At 40.0% G+C, this 22,770-nt stretch overlaps 1 protein-coding gene across 5 annotated transcripts in view; it reads right to left on the bottom strand.

Moving 5' to 3' along the window:
- LOC122576904 (protein patched) overlaps window positions 1–22,262 on the bottom strand; it is a 91,816-nt gene extending 69,554 nt beyond the window's left edge. For 3 of the 5 annotated variants that reach the window (XM_043747800.1, XM_043747802.1, XM_043747801.1), the window contains exon 1: window positions 14,906–17,319. In XM_043747800.1, coding sequence (XP_043603735.1) covers window positions 14,906–15,124 — 219 coding nt within the window. In that variant the 5' untranslated portion in view covers window positions 15,125–17,319. Of the gene's footprint in view, window positions 1–14,905; window positions 17,320–22,150 lie in introns of those variants that run through there. The other 2 variants (XM_043747799.1, XM_043747803.1) reach the window with 2 other exon arrangements.
- Between the last annotated feature and the right edge of the window lie 508 nt (window positions 22,263–22,770).

The raw sequence follows: 22,770 nt of genomic DNA, 5'->3' as shown, positions 1-22,770 counted from the left end.
TGAAAAATATTATATGTGATAGTATATCGTATATACGAAAATATTGTACGTGGTAATATAATGTATATAAGAAATGAAAAAATATTATATATTATATTGTATATATGAAATGCGAAAATATTATCAAACTACTTTGCCTCCCGCGATATTCCACGCTTCACCAGCTAACTGACCCGCCACCTGCTTGCAAAGTACGCGATGACGAGTATATTCGTCAAACACGGAGTACACGATATAGAATCAAGTCGTTACGGAATGTTTCATTCTTTTTACGCATGACGAGTATACTCGTCAGAAACGGGTACCTGGTTAAACAATATCGTCGAATCATTGTTATTAGCAGTTACTATTATTGCTATTAGCAAAGAGTATTTTTCTGAAATTTACTGGAATACAATGTTGCGTACACGTGACGTGGAAGCAAAGCTTCAGGGTTGAATTCCAACTAGAAGACATTCGATTTGGACGCTTGCAGGGACCGAAGTCGCTTCAGTCAAAAGCAAATTCTGATGGAAGAAATCTAATATCCAGAAACCATCCGCTCGACAAATTAACCAGTCAACTGCGCTCGACGAGTATACACGTCCATCCAAACGCTGACTTCGGTGCGGTTGACGAGTATACTCGTCGTTGCTTGATTTTAATTACGCGCCCCGCAAGGGATTTTTCAAGCTAAATTCCATATTTTAGCATTTAGCGATCTAGCGATCGATCCGGAATTTTCCTGATAACTGATATCATCATATTGAATGATAGGCAGTAAAAATGTTAAACACGTGTGGCAAGTTGTACAAAATGAGGGACCTGGTTAATTGCGGTTCGATAAACAGATTGCAGGTCTCCTGTACACTTGGACAACTACCAGTCAGCCACCGTAAGTAGCCATTTTAATACATAAAAAACAAAATAAGATTCATTATATTATTCCTTTAGTTATCGTTGCGAGAGTCATTACCTGGTAAAATCACCTGCTAAAATCCAAAAAAAAAGAAAGAAGAAATTCATTCAGCCCTTAACAACGTCTCAAACTGCCCACCACATTGGCGTCGCGCGTGCGTCATTAGCAGAACGCAGAATCGTTTGTCATCCGCATTATAATGCGAACAGATCTGTTCGCGTCGCCAGTGAAATCGAACAAACGCACACGCTACATTTGACAAGAGATTGGCGGAGCGTGGGCGGACGAAGCGAGATGCGTATCTGTGGCGTGTTGCGTGTGGATGTTGCGCGCGTCAGAAACGGCCCTGGACTGTACAGAATTATTTCCTTACGTAGGTAAAAGTGGCGGGAAAAAGTTCGCGCCACACGTACGCCGGGTCTCGTTTTCTACAGGTTACACGCGTGTGCGCTCGCGGCTACGACATGCGACTCGCCAGATAAACGAATAGGTTGTTGCGGTAGGTACCGGCTGCAAAGTGTCCGCAAGAAACTCGATCCGACTGGCGCTCTAATCGGCCGAAGAATTCCAACAACGGCGAGTATCTATTGGAAAGGAAAAGCCACGGGTAAACAAGCTACCTCCGCCTTCTATCTCGCATTGACCTCGTATCTGGTCGGGTTATTCTAAAAGTCGACGCCACTTCGTCCTCTCATTCCAGCCTTACGGATATTTAACGAAATACGTTTTGTAATTATTTCGAAGCTAGCAATTAGCGTGGCTTAACTACCATCACGCAACTACTACCACCACGCCTGCCACTTACTACGTCACTTTCAGCCTCTTCCTACATCCTACTTCTAAAACTAAAACAGCAAAACCTACGTAACCTGCAAGACAATGTGGCAGAGGAGAAAAAGAAAAGGAGAAGACAGCTGGCCTCTCTGCTAATTTCATAATCGGTTAGCCCCCGCACTAACAAAGTCCACATGTGCAGCATTGCAACGTTCGAGCGATAGGTAAACTGCATCAATCAGGTACTGACCCTACGCAAAGGAGCCAGCGGGCTCCAGTGGTTTACAGCAAGCAAGGGGCGTGTATCCTTCAGCGAGGATGAAAGGGTCTGGGCCGACCCGGCGTCCCCTAATCCCATCCATTTCGCTCTGACTTATTTCGTCGACGCTTGCCGGCGGATTTGCTGCATTAGAAACGGACCAGAGACCGACACTCTCCTTTACACCAACGATTTCTTTCAGATTTTTCGTGCGAAAATATTCTCTCTCTTTTACATCCATTTCACGCGGTCCCAGCTTCCAGGTCGGGCAGATGAAAAGCCGCATGAAAAGGAAGAGCGTGGCGTATCGGAAGCGATACAATGAACGTCTGTCTGCGAACTTTCGGCAACCGACAGAGCAGCGTTTGTCCGAGCTGGAACAGTAGGTTGCGCTTTCAACGCATTTCTTGCGAAATTAACGCGACGTGACGCCAACTTTCTCACTTGAAATATCGTGCTTCCACGACCGGATCAATCGCATCCTTTTACGTACATTCTAATAATAATAATAATTGCATCGTATCTATTTTTCTCGGCTTCGTATATTGGGTTGGCAACTAAGTGATTACCAGCTAATGACAAAATCTGCAATCTCTTAGTTTTCAAGCCAATATTATTACATAGAGTGCGAACAATTTATAGAAAATAGTGGCTTTCCTTATATTTCATAGGTAGACGAATTTTCTATACCAGTTTTCGTACTTTCTGTTATATCCATGGACAAGTGAGATTGCATAGATATCCGCGGTCTAACGATTGGACTGAGATATTGATGAGGTGAGATGAAACATTTCGAAATCTACGTGACGATGTTACCACTGCACGTGTACAAATGTTATACAATATATATATATGACAAAATGTTATACGTTATATGTAAATTGTGGTTAGGTTAGGTTGACAGTGATGGCGGTCAGGCGGCCCAGTGTCGCCACTAGCAGGAAGGGTGACGCTAGGGGCCTCCTCTAACGCCAAATTAATCAGTTAGGAAGAGTGTCCATGAGGATTTCTCCACGTAAAAAAAAGAGGTTATGTTGGTAATAAGTGATTGCGGATTTTGTCATTACCACCTAATGACAAAATCCGCAATCACTTAGTTTCCATGGAAATATGAAACTGAAGCAAAGTTGGAAATCCGAGCGCGTAATTAACACGCTAGCGACGAGTTTCTAAGCTGAGTGTCGCTGTCTTTTTCTTCGTCTTCGTCATTGTCGTCATCGTCGTCGTGGAGAGGCGGTGCCTCTTTCGGCCAGCGTGCTCTGCTTCACCCTCTGCACGGTTACGAGGGCCTCTTTCGTAGGTATTATTAGTGTAAAAGCCTCACACGTAGTGTCGGCGCCCTTTAATCTCACTCGGACGAACGGAGCCGACGCAACGTGCGTGAATGTACAGCATTGTGGTCTCGCTGCCTCGGATAGGGGGATTTCAGCTTTCAGCTGCCACAAATTAAGACGCGATTATAAAATAGTACGATGCTGCCGCTTCTACCATCTTTTGCTCTTCCTGGCTTCTCGCTTCTATCTTTCATCTCGGTTAGTTTCCCAACCTTTTCACTACAGCTTGGGCAACTTCAAAACGAAGAAAATTGGCTCGAGATAAATGGCACTTTGTGTTCCAGCGAAATAACGAACTTTGTCGAGCTTCGCTTCTTACTCCGCGTGAATTTCACATCGTGAGTCAAGAGTTATAAGTTTAAAGCTGTGAGTAATCCGACATGGCTGCTTCTAATTTTTAATCTCGTACTAATTGGGCTGGCAACTAAGTGATTGCGGATTTTATCATTAGGTGCTAATGACAAAATCCGCAATCGCTTAGTTGCCAACCCAATAGAAGTACATACAAATGTAATGTTTTATTTCAATTACTCTTAGCTGATTATTAATCTTTCAAATTGCCACGTTTAATAACTTCGTAAACTAATCGATCGGTAAGACCCATTCACTTTGGCGCAAATTTTTATTTGACATTTTTATTTGATCATTCACCGGTCTGTGATTATTTATTGCCTGCAGAGAAAAGTACATCTTTCTTCGAAACATTTTTCTGCAACATTCCAATCCTTCGTGTTTCCCATTCCAAAATAAGTTCAATCCTAACCTCAAAAATCTAACATCGAGAAAATTCCTGGACCCTTCTTATACCAGTCGTCAACGATGCTTGACACTGTCAAAGACGACCACAAGACTCGCATAATGTACAATAAACGCCAATAGTCAGCCATTTCCGAAAGGAATTACGAAGTGAAAAACATTCGTAGAACTCGCTTGGCTCTTACCGTTGCAGCGTGAGAATCGTCGGCTGACAGTGTCGCACCAAACGGAATCTAAAGTCCCGATCGAAGTTCGTGCAAAGTGCTGTTCACGAGCGCATTCTACCTGTTCCTCTTTAAACTTCAAACAGCCTGAAATTACCAGCACGAATTGCGTAACGAATGTCTTCTCGTGCTTGCCAACCAAGAGGCGAAAAAAGTATTTTATAAGGAGCCAACAGGCACGCAGAAACGTCAGTCGGCCGCTGCTTATGCGGAAATATGATCGCGTGGTTGTGCATAAGCGAACGATTGTGTATAGGAGGAGGTGGTGCAGGAGGTCGAGGTCGTTGCCTGTAACTGAATCATCCTCGAGGACGGTAAACAAATTGGAGTAAGTGGAGTCTCGTCGCGATGATGCATGCGCACGTGCGCGCGTGCGCGCGCACCACACAGGTACACGTACGATGCGATCGCGTCGCACAGTCGATCGATGCGTGTTCGAGCGCAGCGTAAACACCGCCTTCGCGTATTTCCGGCTCGCGGCTGTCCGCCGCTACCGCCAAGCAGGATCAAGGTCGCGCATTTTATATGCAAATTCGTTATTATTCTCGCCAACGCGTAACGTATGACATGTACAGGGCGCGGCTGAAAGGCAGGAAGTGATTCCTTGTGGAAAAATGAGAAGAAAATGTGGCATGAAAGTTTTTTCTGCGCAGCGGCACAAATTTTTCACAAATTTGTTCAGCATCGGGTCACACGCGAAGTTCGTTTCGATTTACATTTCCACCCGATATACATTTATCGATGTATATAGGTGTCCTTTCGTTCCGCAACGTTTCTCCGTCTTTTACGCAATTCGAATATTTCATTCTACCAGAACCTGTCAGGTTTTTCGGCGAGAAGCTTCTCCATATGATTTTTTACGTCGATCAAATTCCTTAAAAGTTGGAACGAAATTTCCGGGCGATCCGAGATATTTGCATTTGTCTAATTACCGACTGAGTATGAGTAAACCATTGATAGGGTGATATACTAGATGCGAAAGTAAGTCAGAAACGTAGAATAACATTTGTCCACTTGAGGCTTCAGGTTAAATAGAAACACCGAACGACGGTGATTGTATTTAAAAATTCTCATTACTTTCCCAATTTCCCCAATTCTCCAGTCGCGTTAGAACGGACAATAATGTTGTAAGAATTCCTTGTTATGCCGTAGAAACTTGTAGTTAGCTTCTGCTTGTTGCATATAATTACTGTATATATCGTGTTTGCTATTTTTTTTTTTTTTTTTTTTTTTTTTTTTTTTTTTTTTTTTTTTTTTTTTTTTTTTTTTTTATTTAGTCCGTGCCTCTCGGCTCGTGTTTGCTATTATTGTACATTAAAGTGTATATTAAATGTATACTGCATATAATGTACATATAATGAATACTAATTATTGTGTACATAATTTATATAAATATATATTGCATATGATGTATATATATAATATAACATGTACACGTATAATGTATATATAATATACATTAGTGTACACAATAATTATTGTATATATAATATTGGATATAATTATTGTACACATGTACATCAAATATATGTTGTATATGAAATTTATGTGTGTAATGTGTATATATAATGTATATTAATATGTACCAATGTACACAATAATTATTGTATATGTAATATTGCATATAATTATTGCACACAATGTACATCAGATATATATTGTATATGATATATATGTGAGTAATGTGTATACATAATGTATATTAATTTATACCAATGTACACAATAATTATCGTATACATAATTTTGCATATAATTATTGAAAATAATGTACATCAAATATTTATTGTATATGATATGTGTGTATGTAATGTGTATTAATGTATACCAATGTACACAATAATTATCGTATACATAATTTTGCATATAATTGTCATATACAATGTACTTCAAATATATATTGTATATGATATATATGCATGTAATGTGCATATACAACGTATATTAATGTACACCAATGTGCACAATAATTATTGCACATACTTATTGTTCACAATGTACTTCAAATATATATTATATATGATATGAGTGTATATAATGTGCATATACAACGTATATTAATGTATGCCAATGTTCACAATAATTATTGTGTATATAATATTGCATGTAATTATCATATACAATGTACTTCAAATATATATTGTATATGATATATATGCATGTAATGTGCATATACAACGTATATTAATGTACACCAATGTGCACAATAATTATTGCACATACTTATTGTTCACAATGTACTTCAAATATATATTATATATATGTGTGTATATAATGTGCATATACAACGTATATTAATGTATGCCAATGTACACAATAATTATTGTGTATGTAATATTGCATATAATTATCATATACAATGTACTTCAAATATATATTGTATATAATATATACGCATGTAATGTGCATATACAACGTATATTAATGTACACCAATGTGCACAATAATTATTGCACATACTTATTGTTCACAATGTACTTCAAATATATCTTATGTGTGTATATAATGTGCATATACAACGTATATTAATGTATGCCAATGTACACAATAATTATTGTGTATATAATATTGCATATAATTATCATATACAATGTACTTCAAATATATATTGTATATAATATATACGCATGTAATGTGCATATACAACGTATATTAATGTATACCAATGTACACAATAATTAATGTGTATATAATATTGCATATAATTATCATATACAATGTACTTCAAATATATATTGTATATGATATATATGCATGTAATGTGCATATACAACGTATATTAATGTATACCAATGTACACAATAATTATCGTATACATAATGTTGCATATAATTGCTGTACATAATGTACATCAGGTACATATATACAATGTGTATATTAATGTATACCAATGTATAATTAATTGTGCATAATTTTTTGTTCTAATTTTTGCGTAATGTTGTTACACTATCGACGACTTAATCAAACGAAAAGCTGCTCGTTCCCAACTAAACACGAACACACCGCTCTACAAGATGCTCGCGGCAGGCGATCCATTTCGATTCGATGAAAGAAAAACGATCACAAAGACGAAAAATTATGCGAAATAGTTAATTATTACATGACCCAAGGGTGTCCCGTGGTTTGGCTCGCGGAACGAGTATATGCGTGCGAGTATGCGGGCAGAGGAATCATAAGGGCAGTGGCCGTGACTGACTGACTCATCCGTCATGAACGCGGGGCGCACTGCACGGCGAGCGGCTCTCCCTTTTCAGGCCGACGCGACGCGACGCGACGAGAAAAGTGGAGCGTCGACCCCGAACAACGCGCCTCTTTTTTCTCCCTCTTGTCTCGATAACGCCCGGCCGCTACTCTCGCCACTTCTCACCGATACCGTCCCTCGCACCGCCGCCCATTCTGCAACCGCGTAAACGATAAAACAGCGGCGCGATCGGCTCCGCTTTATTCGCGCCGCGATCGCCTTGGGTGGCGACCGGCAAGTTCGTCTCTCGCGGAGGTACACTACCGGTCGAAAGTTTCCAGCCGCTGCGTACATCTTTCATATGAACCAACTGCGATCGTCAAATCGTCGTGCCACTTTGCCGATCTACAATCCGATACAGTTCGAAGGAGAACGACAACCTGAAATATTTCGATATCCCGACACTAAAACAGTGTTTTATTTCTATGCGAGCGAGGCAACTTTCTAACGATTGATATTTACAGGATTAATTTTGAAAACAGACGAATACGTGCTCTGCCGAACAGACATCGTTAACGGGGCTGCTAGCTGAAGCAGTTCAAAGCCGAGAGGCAACAATTAAATAAATAAAAAATAATTTCGAACAACAGATATCGAAGCTTCTTTCAAAAGAATTCCACCAATCTGCTTGCTTGATGTATATCGGTCAATGTTGGTAGCATGACGGTCGAGAAAAATTGACCGCGATTATGATAAAACACGTGCATTACTTTCAATTGCTCTTGGCTCACCGAAGATACCTAATATGTAGGTATATCTATAATAACAGGTGAACCGAGTGTCAGTTCTCGAGAACGTTTTGCTCGAGCTAGTCTCTCTCTCTCTCTCTCTGGGTGGTCACACACGAGCAGTTTCCACGTCATGGATGTACCGGGTTATCTGGACGAAGTAGAGTTGATGGTTTGAGCGAACGTAACTCTCAAACGATCGTCAACATTCGGAGAAGCATCATCCACGGAGTTTTTGTTCCGATTTATTACACTGATACGTCGTGTCTTTTTTTAATTAAAAATAGAATGGAACAAAGCACCAGATATTATAACACCGAGTGCCGTGTTATGCAAAATGTGTAAAGCAATTATTCGAATTTATTGTCCATGAAAAATTGGAAATACGCGTTTCTCGTTTATTTTTTAATTCATACGAATACTATTAAACGTATATACTATATAAATTCTACGAAATACTTCGCACGTATAATACTATACACTTTGCACGTATAATACGAGTATTGTCGGCTTGGAAACTAAGTGACTGCGGATATTATCATTACCACTTAATGGCAAAATCCGCAATCACTTAGTTGCCAACCTAATATATGCACGTCATACTCTTATTAATAGTGTTCAACGAGTATTGTGGAAATACGAAGCATCTTATGGTATTTAATAAATATTGAACTTACTTAATTACCACCATATGAATACGATGTAAGTGCAGCGAAGTGGCAATGAAGGAGTACCGATTGCAGATATTATGCAAACGTTATATGGCAACCGTGAAAGTACCACGTGAATGTTGTGTCAATATTAATGGACGACTAGATGGCGTAAGAATACAATTACTATGATAGCGAACTCGTATTATGTACAGCGCATAGCATGGGAAACGTGAACGATGAATGAAATTTTGAAATAAGACGAGTGATTTGCGACAATCTTCAGGAGTGTTATTAACATATTACCGGCGCGGCAAATTAACGTGAATAAATGGTAATTCCGATGCAATTTTGCATTCCATTGCTGCAGGCGTATATTTATACGTGGCATCGTACATGGGAAATTAATGAAGAAGGGAAAACACGAAGTTAAATTGCGATATCTCATAAGCACTTAAGAAAATTTACGAACATTAATTTTCACGGTAGATTAACGCGGATACGTGAAAATTCCCGTGGAATCCTTCACCCCGTAACGTAATTACGTATCCATGCGCGGCGTTACACGGAATAAATGAATACAAAAGGGGCAATATGTATGAATAAATTACGATACTCTTCCAGATAGTCAGCAATCCCTTTGTTGCTGTAACCGTTTTCGTAACAAACCAACGAATGTATATCTTTTATTTATATTATCAGTTCTTCAAAAGTATCGCATTAATTATAAAATAAAAATAATGCTCGGAAAATAAACGAATGTACCGTTATACATGCGTGCGTCAGCAATAAAGTCGTACATTGCTATTCGAAAATAAGTTATATTATCAGAGTGACAAATAAATTTAAGTAATACATATATGCCAACGTATCGTTAAATTTTCCTTCCTTTTGTAGTTAAACAATGCAATACAAAGAAAAAAAAATATATATTATATTATATTATATTATATTATAATTAATTATATATAATTAAAACCATATATACATGGGTTTTAAAGGATGCAAAGTAGCTCAAGCTTTTTATGAAAAAATAATGCTTTCGAAATTTTTGTATACACATATCAGTACATTTTTCATTTGATATGAATACTTTTTGTTGAAAACATTTCGTTTAAATTGTAGGAACCAACGCAAGTATCGTTTATGTTTGCTTTGTGTCCATATTTGTGCCTATGTTTGTGCCTATGTTGTGTCTATGTTTATGTTTGTGTTTATGTTTATGTTTGTGCCCACGTTTGTGCCTATGTTAGTGTCTATGTTGTGTCTATGTTTATGTTTGTGTTTATGTTTATGTTTGTGCCTACGTTTGTGCCTATGTTAGTGCCTATGTTGTGTCTATGTTTATGTTTGTGTCTATATTTATGTTTGTGTTTATGTTTATATCAATGTTTATATTTATATTTATGTCAATGTTTATGTTTGTGTCTATGTTTATGTCTGTGTCTATATTTATGTTTGTGCTTATATCAATGTTTATATTTATGTTTATGTTTGTGTCTATATTTATGTTTGTATTTATGTTTATGTTTATATCAATGTTTATGTTTGTGTCTATGTTTATGTCTGTGTCTATATTTATGTTTGTGCTTATATCAATGTTTATATTTATGTTTGTGTTTATATTTGTGTCTATGTTTATGTCAATGTTTATATTTATGTTTATGTTTGTGCCTATATTTATGTTTGTGTATATGTTTATATCTATATTTATATTTATGTCAATGTGTATGTTGGTATCTATGTTTATGTTTATATCAATGTTTATATTTATATTTATGTCTATATTTATGTTTGTGTCTATGTTTATACTTATATCAATGTTTATATTTATATTTATGTCAATGTGTATGTTTATGTCAATGTTTATATTTATGTCAATATGTATGTTTATGTTTATGTCAATGTTTATATTTATGTTTATGTTTGTGTCTATGTTTATATTTGTGTCTATGTTTGTCTTTATGTTTGTATCTATGTTCATGTTTATAATTAGCCGGACACTCCACAGGTCCCTCGTCCACTATACTACACATGTATAAAACTATATATATAACTAAGTTATATAATAATTCTACACATATATAGAAAAGATATTAAACCGTCATTCACAACAAGATCTTAAACAGAGATCATAAAACATAGCAAACGTGTAACTCATAAAAATTGTACAATCTTTGAACCCAAATTTCTTTGACGATACAGCTTACGTCGTTTCCTTAATTTTATCCCGCCAATGGAATATTAAAATAGAAGAGAATAGCAGCTTTTGATAGATCCATCGAAAAGGAGAAGTATAAGAAAGAAATGACGAACGATAGAGAAAAACACCATGGCGAAATAAGTCTTTTTTTTCTTTTTTCTTTTTCTTTAACTTCATTAAGTTATCGTGAATATGTGGGAGCTGTTGAAGAAACTAGTTCCCAACGGAAAGCAGAAGAAATTGTTAATTGGATTCCTCAGGAAGAAACGTGAAAATAGAAGAGGTGTTTCTTACTTTACGATAGTTCCAGATAATCTCACCGTCTATATGGCGATTCGATAGAACTCGTTTCTTCAATGAAATGAGTGCCAGCGATTCATGTACTCTCTTCGTTCCTCTGCATTTACATAAAGAAACGAGTTGTTCAAAGATACGTAATTTGTTTCCAGATTACGTTCTATCGAAAATTATTATCGCGAATGATAATACTTGATTATACATGCTTCGAGAAAATAAGAAATCTTTCGACAAACAACGTCTCAGCATTGTCCTTGGGTAGATAATAATTTTGATAATTACTAGAAAATGAGATTATCAAGAAATAAGTATGTTGTCTTGGTCTATCAACTACCGCAATTGTATTTATCTATTCACAGGAGTAAACTAAATTTTGATTTTTAATTTTTAATTTTTAATCAGAAGCTGCTATTGGTTAAATAAAAATTTTAATTGTACTTGCGCTTAAATATAAACAGATTTCTTAGTAAAAAAAAAAAAAGAAAAAAAATATAGTGCAACAGTGATACGAGAATAAAACCGTAACAAAAGAAGACAGTTTACAAAGCAGACAGTGTTACAATATTAAATGTATTTGTATAGGCGTTTGATATAGGCAACGATAATCTTATCTTCCAAATGCTTATTTCGCTTCAGATTACAACGACACTGTTTCATTTGCAAAGTTCAGTTTTCGTTATTGCACGCCATACTACGCGGAATAAATACGTTTATGTAAATACAACGGGAATATTCCTCGAACGAATTGCCAAATACGTAAACGTTACCTTTATCACGTGCATTTGTAATTCTATTTGTGCACTGCGTTATTCCCAGAATTCCAACACAAATACTTTGTCTAAGCTTCATGAAACGAAAGCGGAAAGTCAACGTACCAAGAGCGAAAAAGTAAAAGCAATATATATTGGCTTGGCAACTAAGTGATTGCGGCTTTCGTCATTACCATCTAATGACAAAAGCCGCAACCTAACCCCCAATCACTTAGTTGCCAAGTCAATATATTCGTTAGAGAAACAACGCTTTTAATCTCGTCACCATTTATCCGATTAATTTTCCTTTATCATAAATGGAATCTTATAGTTCCTCGAAAGAAATGGTCCCCTTCGATGTTTCATTAAAATTAGTCTAATCGTTGTGCTATCGAGAAAGAAACTCGTTTAAAGAACCTTTCACATCTGACTTTGATTCAAATTATTCCCTTAACGTGGCTACCTTGTACACGAACCTGTGTCGTTTCACTGGCATACGCTATCTTCCTCATCTAAATGAATTACTCTGTCCAAGCAGCTACCTTCGTTAATATATTTACCAGTAGCGTCCCAACGGTATTTCTCAGTCGTTGCACTTCGGTCCATCCGAGAGTCAGATGAAAGCGGAGATTACGAGAAGACTAGACAAGGAGACAGCGAGCTGAAACGTGGAGCGAGTGACAGAAGGCGTTCGAAGTTCGACCAGCTACTACCAGGGGGTGTGTTTTATGCTTCTTAGAAAGGCCGAAGGAAGGGCCTGTCATCGAACGGCCGCTCTAGAGTTCTGTGTTTCGAAAGGTGATAGGGCTTGGTTCACGTGCCGCGCACATTCTGTCTAACGTTCGAGATGGGAAGATCTCGAGGAGCGATCTCGGTGTCGCAAGATCGTCTGAGGAGGGAATTTTTTTTTCTTTCCCTCTTTAAGGGAACCCAGAGGTTCGTGTCGTTGGAAAACAAGGGGGATGCGTATTCTTTCGACAGGAAGTCGATCCTTCGTCGATCTACACTTCACAACCTTTCTTATGTCTTTCTTTCGTCATCCGCCGCTAAGGTCTCACCTTGGAAAACACGTCTGCAGACCACCCGCGTGTGTGAAAGTTTACAGCTAGCTGGCGGAGAATTTAGAGAGCAGCCGTTCGTGGAAAGGGTAGGCTCCTATGATACGTGCAACGAAACATCGTGTGGCCACGGACCATTGTTCTAGATAAACTCTTCCGGATAAAATAAACTCTTTGCTCGGACGATAACATCGGTCGCTACACTGCTCCGCTCCCTTCCGCGCGTCTCATATCTTTATGCGGAAACGAACAACGCGTTCGCACTGGCTACTCTTCAGATAAGCGGACGGCCAAGTAGCCCTAGAGAAGCGAATCGAGACGATAGACGCGACAACACGCGATAACATACGTTCTAGTGACATTGTCCTACTTTAGTAACTTTCTATGTTGGCAACAATCTTAATACGTTTCCCAGGCGATCTGGTCGATTTACGTGCGAAACGTTTTACGAGAGTTTGTAAATTTGTATAAATGCTAAAGTATAATTGTACAAATGTAAAGGCAATAAACTACAAAGAAATCTTTTCTTCTCTATCTGTAAGTCGAAGTATCTTTACGTTAATGCGGATAAATAACGACAAATATTGCACTTTATACTAGAAGATTAGGAAACGACGAACGATACCATAGGATTGTCCTATTTAAATTCCTGCGCATGTTTGCAAAAGTAAAATCCAAAATATTCTTTTATTTGTTTGTCCAATTACTCCTAACGAGATTGCGCTTCCTTTCATTCTCGAATTAAAGATCGTCGTTAGGATAGAACACGAAGAATCGATTAGCGATATTATCCGAGGGGAATTTTCGATGTATAGAACACGCGAGCTGCGTATCGTTAATCACAGGTATCACGGAATAGGCGATAGAAATCTCGCTGTTATCGCGTCTTAGAGGTGGTCGAAACGAGTGGCGTATTATCTCTTTGTCTAGTTAGCGTAAGCAGCCTCCGCGGAGACACCGATGCCCGCATAACCCGCAGAGAACGTGTATCTCATCGATCAGATGGCTCACGATAGGAAATGCACTCGCCACTCGAACGTCGACCTAAGAACCGTCGGGCCTGTGCGCGAGACTTACTACTCTCTCCGCTTATTCTCTTCTTTTTACGCCGGTCCACAGATTATACGATAACCTACACGCATCTATCTTTTCTCTAAAGAGAAATCTATCGTTTCTCTCGAGGTTACTGGCAATGATTACTGATAATATCGTTATATCATTGGCAATGTGAGATATCATGTTAACGATTAGTATTTGATTAATAGCATGGACGCAGTATAACGCAGTATGATCTCTCTGCGGTACATGGTTTACTCTAAAACGCAAGAATTTCTTCTCACAGCGTGTTGTCGGCTATAAGAAATAGTTTTCCACTACAAAAACAACGAAGGGTCGCTATAGCCGGCGAGATTTTACGTTTCTATTTTAACGACGTGGAGGTTATAGGGAGGGAATACATAATAGAGCGCTTGAGAAGCATTTCAGGGAGTAAGAAAACAAACGAAAAAAAACGTAGGTGGAACGGACGAAAATTACTTTGAGCAGAGAATTACCTCGAGTAGAGAAATATCTTGTTTTTCCAATCACTAATAATGTCCTATAACGTTAGTATAACTTTTTTCTAATTTTTATTATGCGTGGTAGTTGCACCTATCGCGCGATATCGCCTTGAATATGAGAATTATCATCACGCAATGGTAACTGGAGAAAATTTGTAGGCAAAAAAATAACTTACCTTCTCGAGTTGATCTAACGCTATCGCCGCGTCGGTCCAGCTTGGCCTGATATAAAGATCCGACTCGTGTCGTTGTTTCGCGTTCTCCACGGTCTTGGCATTCTTCTCGCTGTGATTTTTCGTAGCACATCCATTCTGCGACGATTGCGAACCTTGAAGGCACTGAGAACCAGAAGGGCGTCCCGCTAGGATCCCTGTAGGGCCGGACGCAGAAACCATGATCCGTCATACATTCGCCCCGGCACAATCCACAGTATGATTATTTTTAATCTTAATCCCCTCCAATGTGACGTTTTTCTTTCCGGCAGACTTTTCGTCGGTTCTCCTCGGTTCTCTCGACTTACACGTATATCGTAAGGTTACCGAACGCGACACGGGACGTTTTACGAAACACGAACAAGGCACGAACACGAAGGAGAAATGGAGAAAGGAAGAAAAGGGGACGATTCCACTCTGCACACTCGTTAGAAACCGCGGTTGCACGTAATTCTCGCACGAACCTTTCCAGAAACACTTGTCACAGCACACGTTCAGTCGGTGTTTCTTGTTTACCGCGCAATTCGTCGACACCGTACACATGCGACGGGCACGATAATCGAAATTCGCGCACGAGGTACACACAATTTCTTCTGCGCATGCGCAGATGTATCATGCCCATCGATGGTATACGCACAAAACGGACCGAGTATCGGTTTTTAGGTTAGCTTCGTACCACCGTAGAAGAGTAAATACGTGACTGCTCTCTCTTCACCAATTCGTCTCGTCGTTCTGTCTCTTTCTCTATCCCTGTGTTTCGCTTTTTCTACTTGCATGCGGGATCCTCGTACTCCCTCTCTCTTCTGTATCTCCCTCTCGCGGGATTCACAGTACCGCCGACAAGCACGAGGGCGCACACGCGAGTTTGCTTGTTTTGAAATATCACGCGACAACCGGGGCAAGAGTGTTGCCCGACAGTACTACAACGTTTTCGCGGGAAACAGTCACGCTCCAGCACCACACGTGCCTCTTACTGTGTCATAGAAGCCAAATAAACGCGTACGACTCGACGTTTAACGATCAATTCGATTCACCGTGTCTTTTCTATCGGCACAATACTGGCATGGCACGCAGTCACGCGCACTTCGGTGTCACTGTCACAATCGTTGTCACTTGACACAGTTAGATCTCGTTCGAATATGCACACTACGCTCGAGGAAATTCGCCACGGCTACCGAATTCGTATAAACGCGGCAGTGACGAGCATCCGGTTTACGCAAGCAGGCGTAGGCGACGTGAGAGTACGAGAGTGTTCCACAGTTCAGCAACGGCAGCTGGAAACTCTCGTTAAAGTCTAGCTATCTCTCTGTCACGCGTTCTAAAACGACGACGTCGACGTCGTCGTGGTCGGACACCGGCGTACACGACCGCCACTTAGAGCAGTCTAAGTCCGTACTAAGCGAAATGCGGTGCCACATTTCTTTCGTGGCCTGCCTTCAGCGCCGGCCATAGTTGACGGCCCCCCTCCAACAGCGCCACTCGCCGAGATCGGAGCTGCACAAACATTCAGGACCGTAATTCGACGCGCACGCTTCAATGAATTTTGGGTCTCGTCCACTATGAAATTTATGATTCTGCATTTTTTTGTAATAACGATTTCAAAAGGTACAGCGACGGATAATACAAATTACGAAGAAAATTTCCATCCATAATCGACGTGACGATATAGCGATATAACGTTTTATATACACGCTTACCTATATCATTATTCATAAACCTCGAAACAACTTCAACAATTCCATATTTAATACCTCTACGTAATCACACAAGTTACTCGTATTTCTGTTAAGTATACCATTTGAAAATTATCTCCTCACCGTATATCCTGACACAAAATCCTATACCAATTTTGTTTTCTAATCAAAGTACGTGTCAATATCTTTTACATCATGCACGTTTCATTTACACTATCATGAATGAATAAGGCGAAAAACTTTAAACAAATTACGATTCATCGTGAGAGACTTATCGTATATCCCAATTTTCGCGGCAGAGCGATACGTCACTGCAGGTACCGATGACGTCGGAGCCGAAATAAGCCGAGTTTGGCCGAAGTGATCGGAACTCGTTCGCGATTGGCTGAATCGGCGTGGCGTTCTACGTTGCTAGGATACGGCGATGTGCCATCAGAAGGGGTGCAGGGGGCTCGACGCAGGACCACACACGCGGTACCATTTCCCCTCGAGCAAAAACATTACCCACACATGGCAGTGACTACGTGACACGCACGAGACACACAACGCCGCTTACAGATCGCCGCAGCATCTCCTTCTTTCTTCTCCGGCTCCTCTCTCCATTACTCTTTCCTTGTCATTGCTTCCACACGGTCTTAAGGACTTTTGTATACGCTTGTCGCATTCTGTGTTAGTAGAGAAGGCCCGAGCGATTCATGAAGCGCAGTGAACGCGGCCGACGTGCGGTGGAGAGTTGAAGACGAGCGGAAGAGGGCCACCGATGTACTCGAACGTAAACACGACTCCCTTACGGGCCTCTGGAGATCGGAATCGTTGCTGCTCTCGGCAATATTAATCGGGACCGGAAATACAGCAGTTTACTGCTTCACCGGCCACCGTCTCTTCACCACCGCCACTGAAGCGAATCTGCATAATTGATTATACGCGTCTCCCCTGCCACTGGTTATGATTTGATTGGCGGCCGCAACTATAGGGTTCGACTGCGTCCTCCCTTATTATTATTGTTATCTGCTGCACGTGTAATCGAATGAAACGTTTTTTGCGAACGATACGTACGATTTTAATAATTTCGTCCATTACATTTTGTCGCGTATTGATTTATGAATTATGACCGACTTCTTCAAACTTTTTTTATATCTTCAATACCTATGTACTTGTGTATATGTATACTATCTATGTACTATGACCAAATGCCTGTGTGCCAAATTCTCCGATACATTTTCAAGGACGAATAAGTCACGTAGAAAACTAACAATAAGGCGAATATGCCAGGTAGAGAAGAGAAGAGGGCAACTGTTTTGAATGCGTTCATTAAGCCACGGGGAAGAACGTTACACCGGACGATTAACTTATTAACCTGTCTTCATAATATCTGCATAACGATGCGACTTCATTAGGCGTCGTACACCACTCCCGTGCCTGGCTTCGCATGTGTGCGTGCACGCCGCCTGTTGCTTGCACGCGCGTGTTGCACGCCTCAACGTTCATTGGACAGTCTCACACGCGCTCGACATTCCTACACACGCGTACGGGGCTCGTGTGTAGTGAGGAGCCAGTGTGAAAAGAAGGACAGAAAAGGAGAGCGGCCAGAGCGAAAGAGAGGCAGCAAACGGAGAAAATTAAATAAGAGGGAGAAGGAGAGAGCGAAACAAACTGGCAGATCGAAAAAGGTAATGTATAAATACGAGACCACCCACCGCGATGCCGAGCCCGACACCCTGTTCCACCAAATACGAGACAATTTTCGATTCTGATACGGACGGTCGTTGCTTTTTTATTTTCTTCTCCGATTCCAGGGACCTTGTGGCAATTTTCGTTGACTGTCTCGAACCTTCCAACAGGAGATTGATACAACAACGCTATAAAGACTTCGTATTAACGTCAACAACGGGAGAGTTGGCGCTTATCGATTAGGAAATATTAGTTTCGAATGATATCGAAATGAAAAATCAAATGGCAAGCATCGGTTCGTGTTAGCCGGAAAGCGGTGCAAAGGAGCACCGACGTTCGTTGTTTGCGTAACAGTAACATAATATCCGAGCGTGATACAAGCGACGCGACGCCACGTAGAAATAAAACGGGTGGTCGACCTGTTCTTCTCGCGTTGCGAAATTACCGCTGTGTTTATCAGGCTTTTGTATGGAAACCTTCACGAGCTTTTAAACCATCCACCATTAACTTCTTTCCGAGCATCGATAATCGTAAATTAATATATCGTAGGACATTAATTAAATCCTACCTCTAGTTGCTTTTCTTTCGTTTTAATTTATAGACGTTTAACCAAAGATCGGTTATTGCTTGGTTGTTTCTCGCTGTTTCGAAAGTTCCACACGACGAACCTCCGATACATTCATAAATCTTCAATGAAAGAGAAATTAGTTGATCGACGAGGGAATAAATTTCGCGAGTATAAAGTCTCGGATACGAATTAAGGGCACGAAGCAGAACGAAAAAGGAGTGGAAATGTCATTGCATATTATGGTGGCGGTTTCGACGAATACATATATCCTACTGCAGTTGCCGATCTGGCGATAAGGCACAGCGTGCGGAGGGACCGTTAATAATTTTTACGACACTCTTAACTCGCCACCCAGTATTAAGCGGTCCTCCGTAGAAGACGAGCTTTGATCTTTGCCGACGCTGCATCGACTTAATGAGTGCGAGAGCGAGATAGTCGCGCGACCAGGATGAAACAGAGCGCACGACTGGCGCGCCACAGTCCCCTGTAGATCTATTTTCCGCAATGTGCACCGCTGCAGTTCGGGTTGCATCTCTACAGGCTTCCTACTGTGTGCTTTCATCTACGATGAAACGTTGCTGTTCTGGAACAGTAGCGTAAAAAGTAAGAATTTTTCTCGCTCGAAATTGACTTTAATTAGATGTGTTGGATTGCCACGATGGAATTTTATGAATGCCAGAAGACTGTATTTTATAGCTGTTCTTATGGCTCTTTACTGTAATAATGACGAGTATTTTTCTCTTGCTGTTTAATATCATCGTTAATTCTTTCAAAGGACTTTTACTATTCCTCTCCGTCTTTTAAATATACAGTGGCCAACAAAAATCTCTGAGCAGATAGATTCTTCGTTTCGCGTTTGCATACGTCGAATATTGATATTCCATGATCGGCGTCCAGTTTTTACACGAACAATCATCGTTTCTCGGTTCGAAAGTATCTATTAAAACATGTTGAAGATTAACGCCATAACAACTAATTAGCAGAGTAGCGTATAATCGCCATGCGGATTATCTTCATGACTGAAATACTCGTTTCATGATTCCACGGATATTGCGGATATTTCTCCATTAAAAGAATCCTTCCTTCGCCACTTTATTTTCTCCTCACCTCTTATCTATCTTACGTGCTCTTCATTAGCGAGCTTAAAAATCGCGACAACGTAAAAACCAAGCACGCACGCACATATTTAATTAAGAAAAAGACCAAGACCAACGTAGGCAAGAAGAAAGCCGACAAAACGACGCACGATCCGGTCTTTCGCCTGTGCCTCCTAACATGAAGAACGCCACTAAAAACCCATCGATTTAAAAGCAGAAAACGTCGAAACGTCGACAAGGACAAAAGGAGGCGCCGATGTCATACACGAGGGAAATAAAGAAGGGGGACACATCGGGCAACAATAAGCGACAATAAGACGAAAAAATACGTACGCCAACGACGCACGACGAGGAAAAAGGAAAAGAAATGAACGAAGAGTAACATGGAGAAGGATAGATGCCGATGAAGTAAGGAGCGACGTAACCAGACGGAAAAAGAGAGAAGAGAAGGCCGAACCAGCCGGCGAAACATGGAAGAAGGAGAAACTCTTGGGATGAGAGAATGGAGAATGGGCGTGGGGGAAGAAGAGAAGTCGACTACTTCCCTTACGCAAGACGACTCGGTGCGCCACGTTCGTTCACTGCGTTGGCCGCGCTCAACGGTGCGTGCACATGAGAGACACGAGAGATGCTATCGGCCACCAAGACGGCTCTCGACTTCTCCAGACCACCCACCGGCAAAATAATAAACACGGAATGCGGCATACACGTCCGTCCATCCGTCCGTCCATTCGTTTGTTTCTATTTCGCAGATACCATCGAAAATAAGGTCTCCCGTCGATACCGCAGCTGGCTATCGCCGATACTATGCGCCTTCTGCCGTGTTGCTGTCGGCTTGCAATAACTTGCTGAATTTGAGTTTAACTACTACCGTGCTCGCGACACGAGATCGCTCGACGCGTGATCTCTTTACCGGTAATGAGTAAAGCAGTAACGAGCGACGAATATTATTCGCCGAAAAATGCAGACCGTGCAACATCTTAATCCCACGTGATCGATGACTGTGAGACAGACATTGTGGTTAGTTAGCTTGGTTGTTGATCGCAGCTTTGGCGATTCTGTAGAGTTTTCAAGAAGAAGTTAGGAAATTGTCGAGACACGGCCAGCACGTTCGACTGTGTTGACGTTATTAATGCCTTTGTTGTAACTGACATAATTTTGATATAGAGGAAATCGGAAATCATAGTACGAGCGTTCGGCTGGTGAATGTAAATGAAAGTGGAGAAAGAAAGAATAACGTGTTTTCGTTTGAGGCTTCGTTTTAACCTGTGCATTAACTGCACGTTTCTAATTATAAACTTGTGTTTCTGCTCGTGTCTTAAACAAGACATCGTTAAACGTTATTAAACATGGACAATTTGCTTCTTGGTTAATGAAGCGATTCTTAAGAAAGGTACTGGCCTTATTATTTACCTTATTTATGAAACCATTCGAATTAAACAGAGAATAAAGTAAAGTAATAATCAATGTCGTGCAAGAGGTATAGCAAATCACGATACTGTTCATATTTAATAATACAGACACGAACAGAAACAAAAAAGAAAGAAGTGGTTAAGAAAGTTAGTAGTTAATACACGAGTTCTTGGTGGATTTTCAAACTCAGTTCTCTCAGAAACAGAGTCCTAAACGAAAAAATCTTATTCTTTTTCTTCGATTAATTTTTGTCGAGAAACCGACCGCTTGCATCATGATTCTGCAGACACCCTATATAATGGGTATTTTTCTCTGCCATTTTAAGCACGTTAACCTATCAAACGGAAACTGAATATACGATCATTTAATATATCATACGTTAACACGAATATCATTTCATTCGCTTTTAGCGCGTTTGCATAAAATACGCGGTATGCATGTTAATCGAATCAACCAATAATTGACGAACGTAGCTGAGGTATTCTTACATTTCAAACATATATTCATTTTCTTCTCTTCTACCGGCCAAACGAGGCTTTAATCTCCTCTTTTTTACCGCCGCCAATTTGCAGTTATCGCATTAAGATATTCATTTACCGCTGGTAGCTTACTTGCGACGTAATTCGTGTAGATATATATATATATATATATTTATATCGCGAATAGGGAATATAATTCGTAACGGTACATCGTCTTGAGAAAGTATCGATAACTGTCTGGAATAAAATTGTCCAGGATTTTATGGGAGCGTAAAGGTAACTCATACCATTAGTATCACCAGCTTTCGTGTAATCGAATTGCACATTCTCTTCTCCTTCTCGCCTTTTCAACTCTTTATTACGGCCGTTTCTACACAAATGCGAACGATTAAAGTTGTACGCGCACCAATGCTCTACAGGTTGCAAATTATCCATAGAAAGAAACAAGATAGATAGTTAATGTAACTAGACGAATTAAATTTAGTAGGATTGGAAATGATTTTGTTGATTTCGATCGTTCCTCGAGTCTACGTACAAATTACCAACTACTTATCGACTGAATTTTCTATATCATCGTTAGATAACTGTTTTGAAGTTAGATATTCAAAATGGTATGTTACGCTGTATCGTCAATTTCACTTTCTCTGTTACTAAAACGTGTACGAAAAGCAAAAGCAGAAATATACGTTAATTTCTTATTGAACGAAGGCATCTCTGAATCTTTTTGACAGGATTAATGAATACTATTAATGAATTTCCGTCTCATACAACCACTTACCGCGTTATAATTATTCAAGAACAATTCAAAGAGAATAACTAGATATACGCCGTATATCAATTTCTGCAATATCTTCTATGGTATTTGTCCAACGAAATATTGTAAAACTACATGCTGTACATAAAGGAA

The sequence above is a fragment of the Bombus pyrosoma genome, linkage group LG17, assembly GCF_014825855.1.
Source record: "Bombus pyrosoma isolate SC7728 linkage group LG17, ASM1482585v1, whole genome shotgun sequence".
Taxonomy (NCBI): domain Eukaryota; kingdom Metazoa; phylum Arthropoda; class Insecta; order Hymenoptera; family Apidae; genus Bombus; species Bombus pyrosoma.
This window is presented reverse-complemented; position numbering and strand designations above follow the sequence as displayed.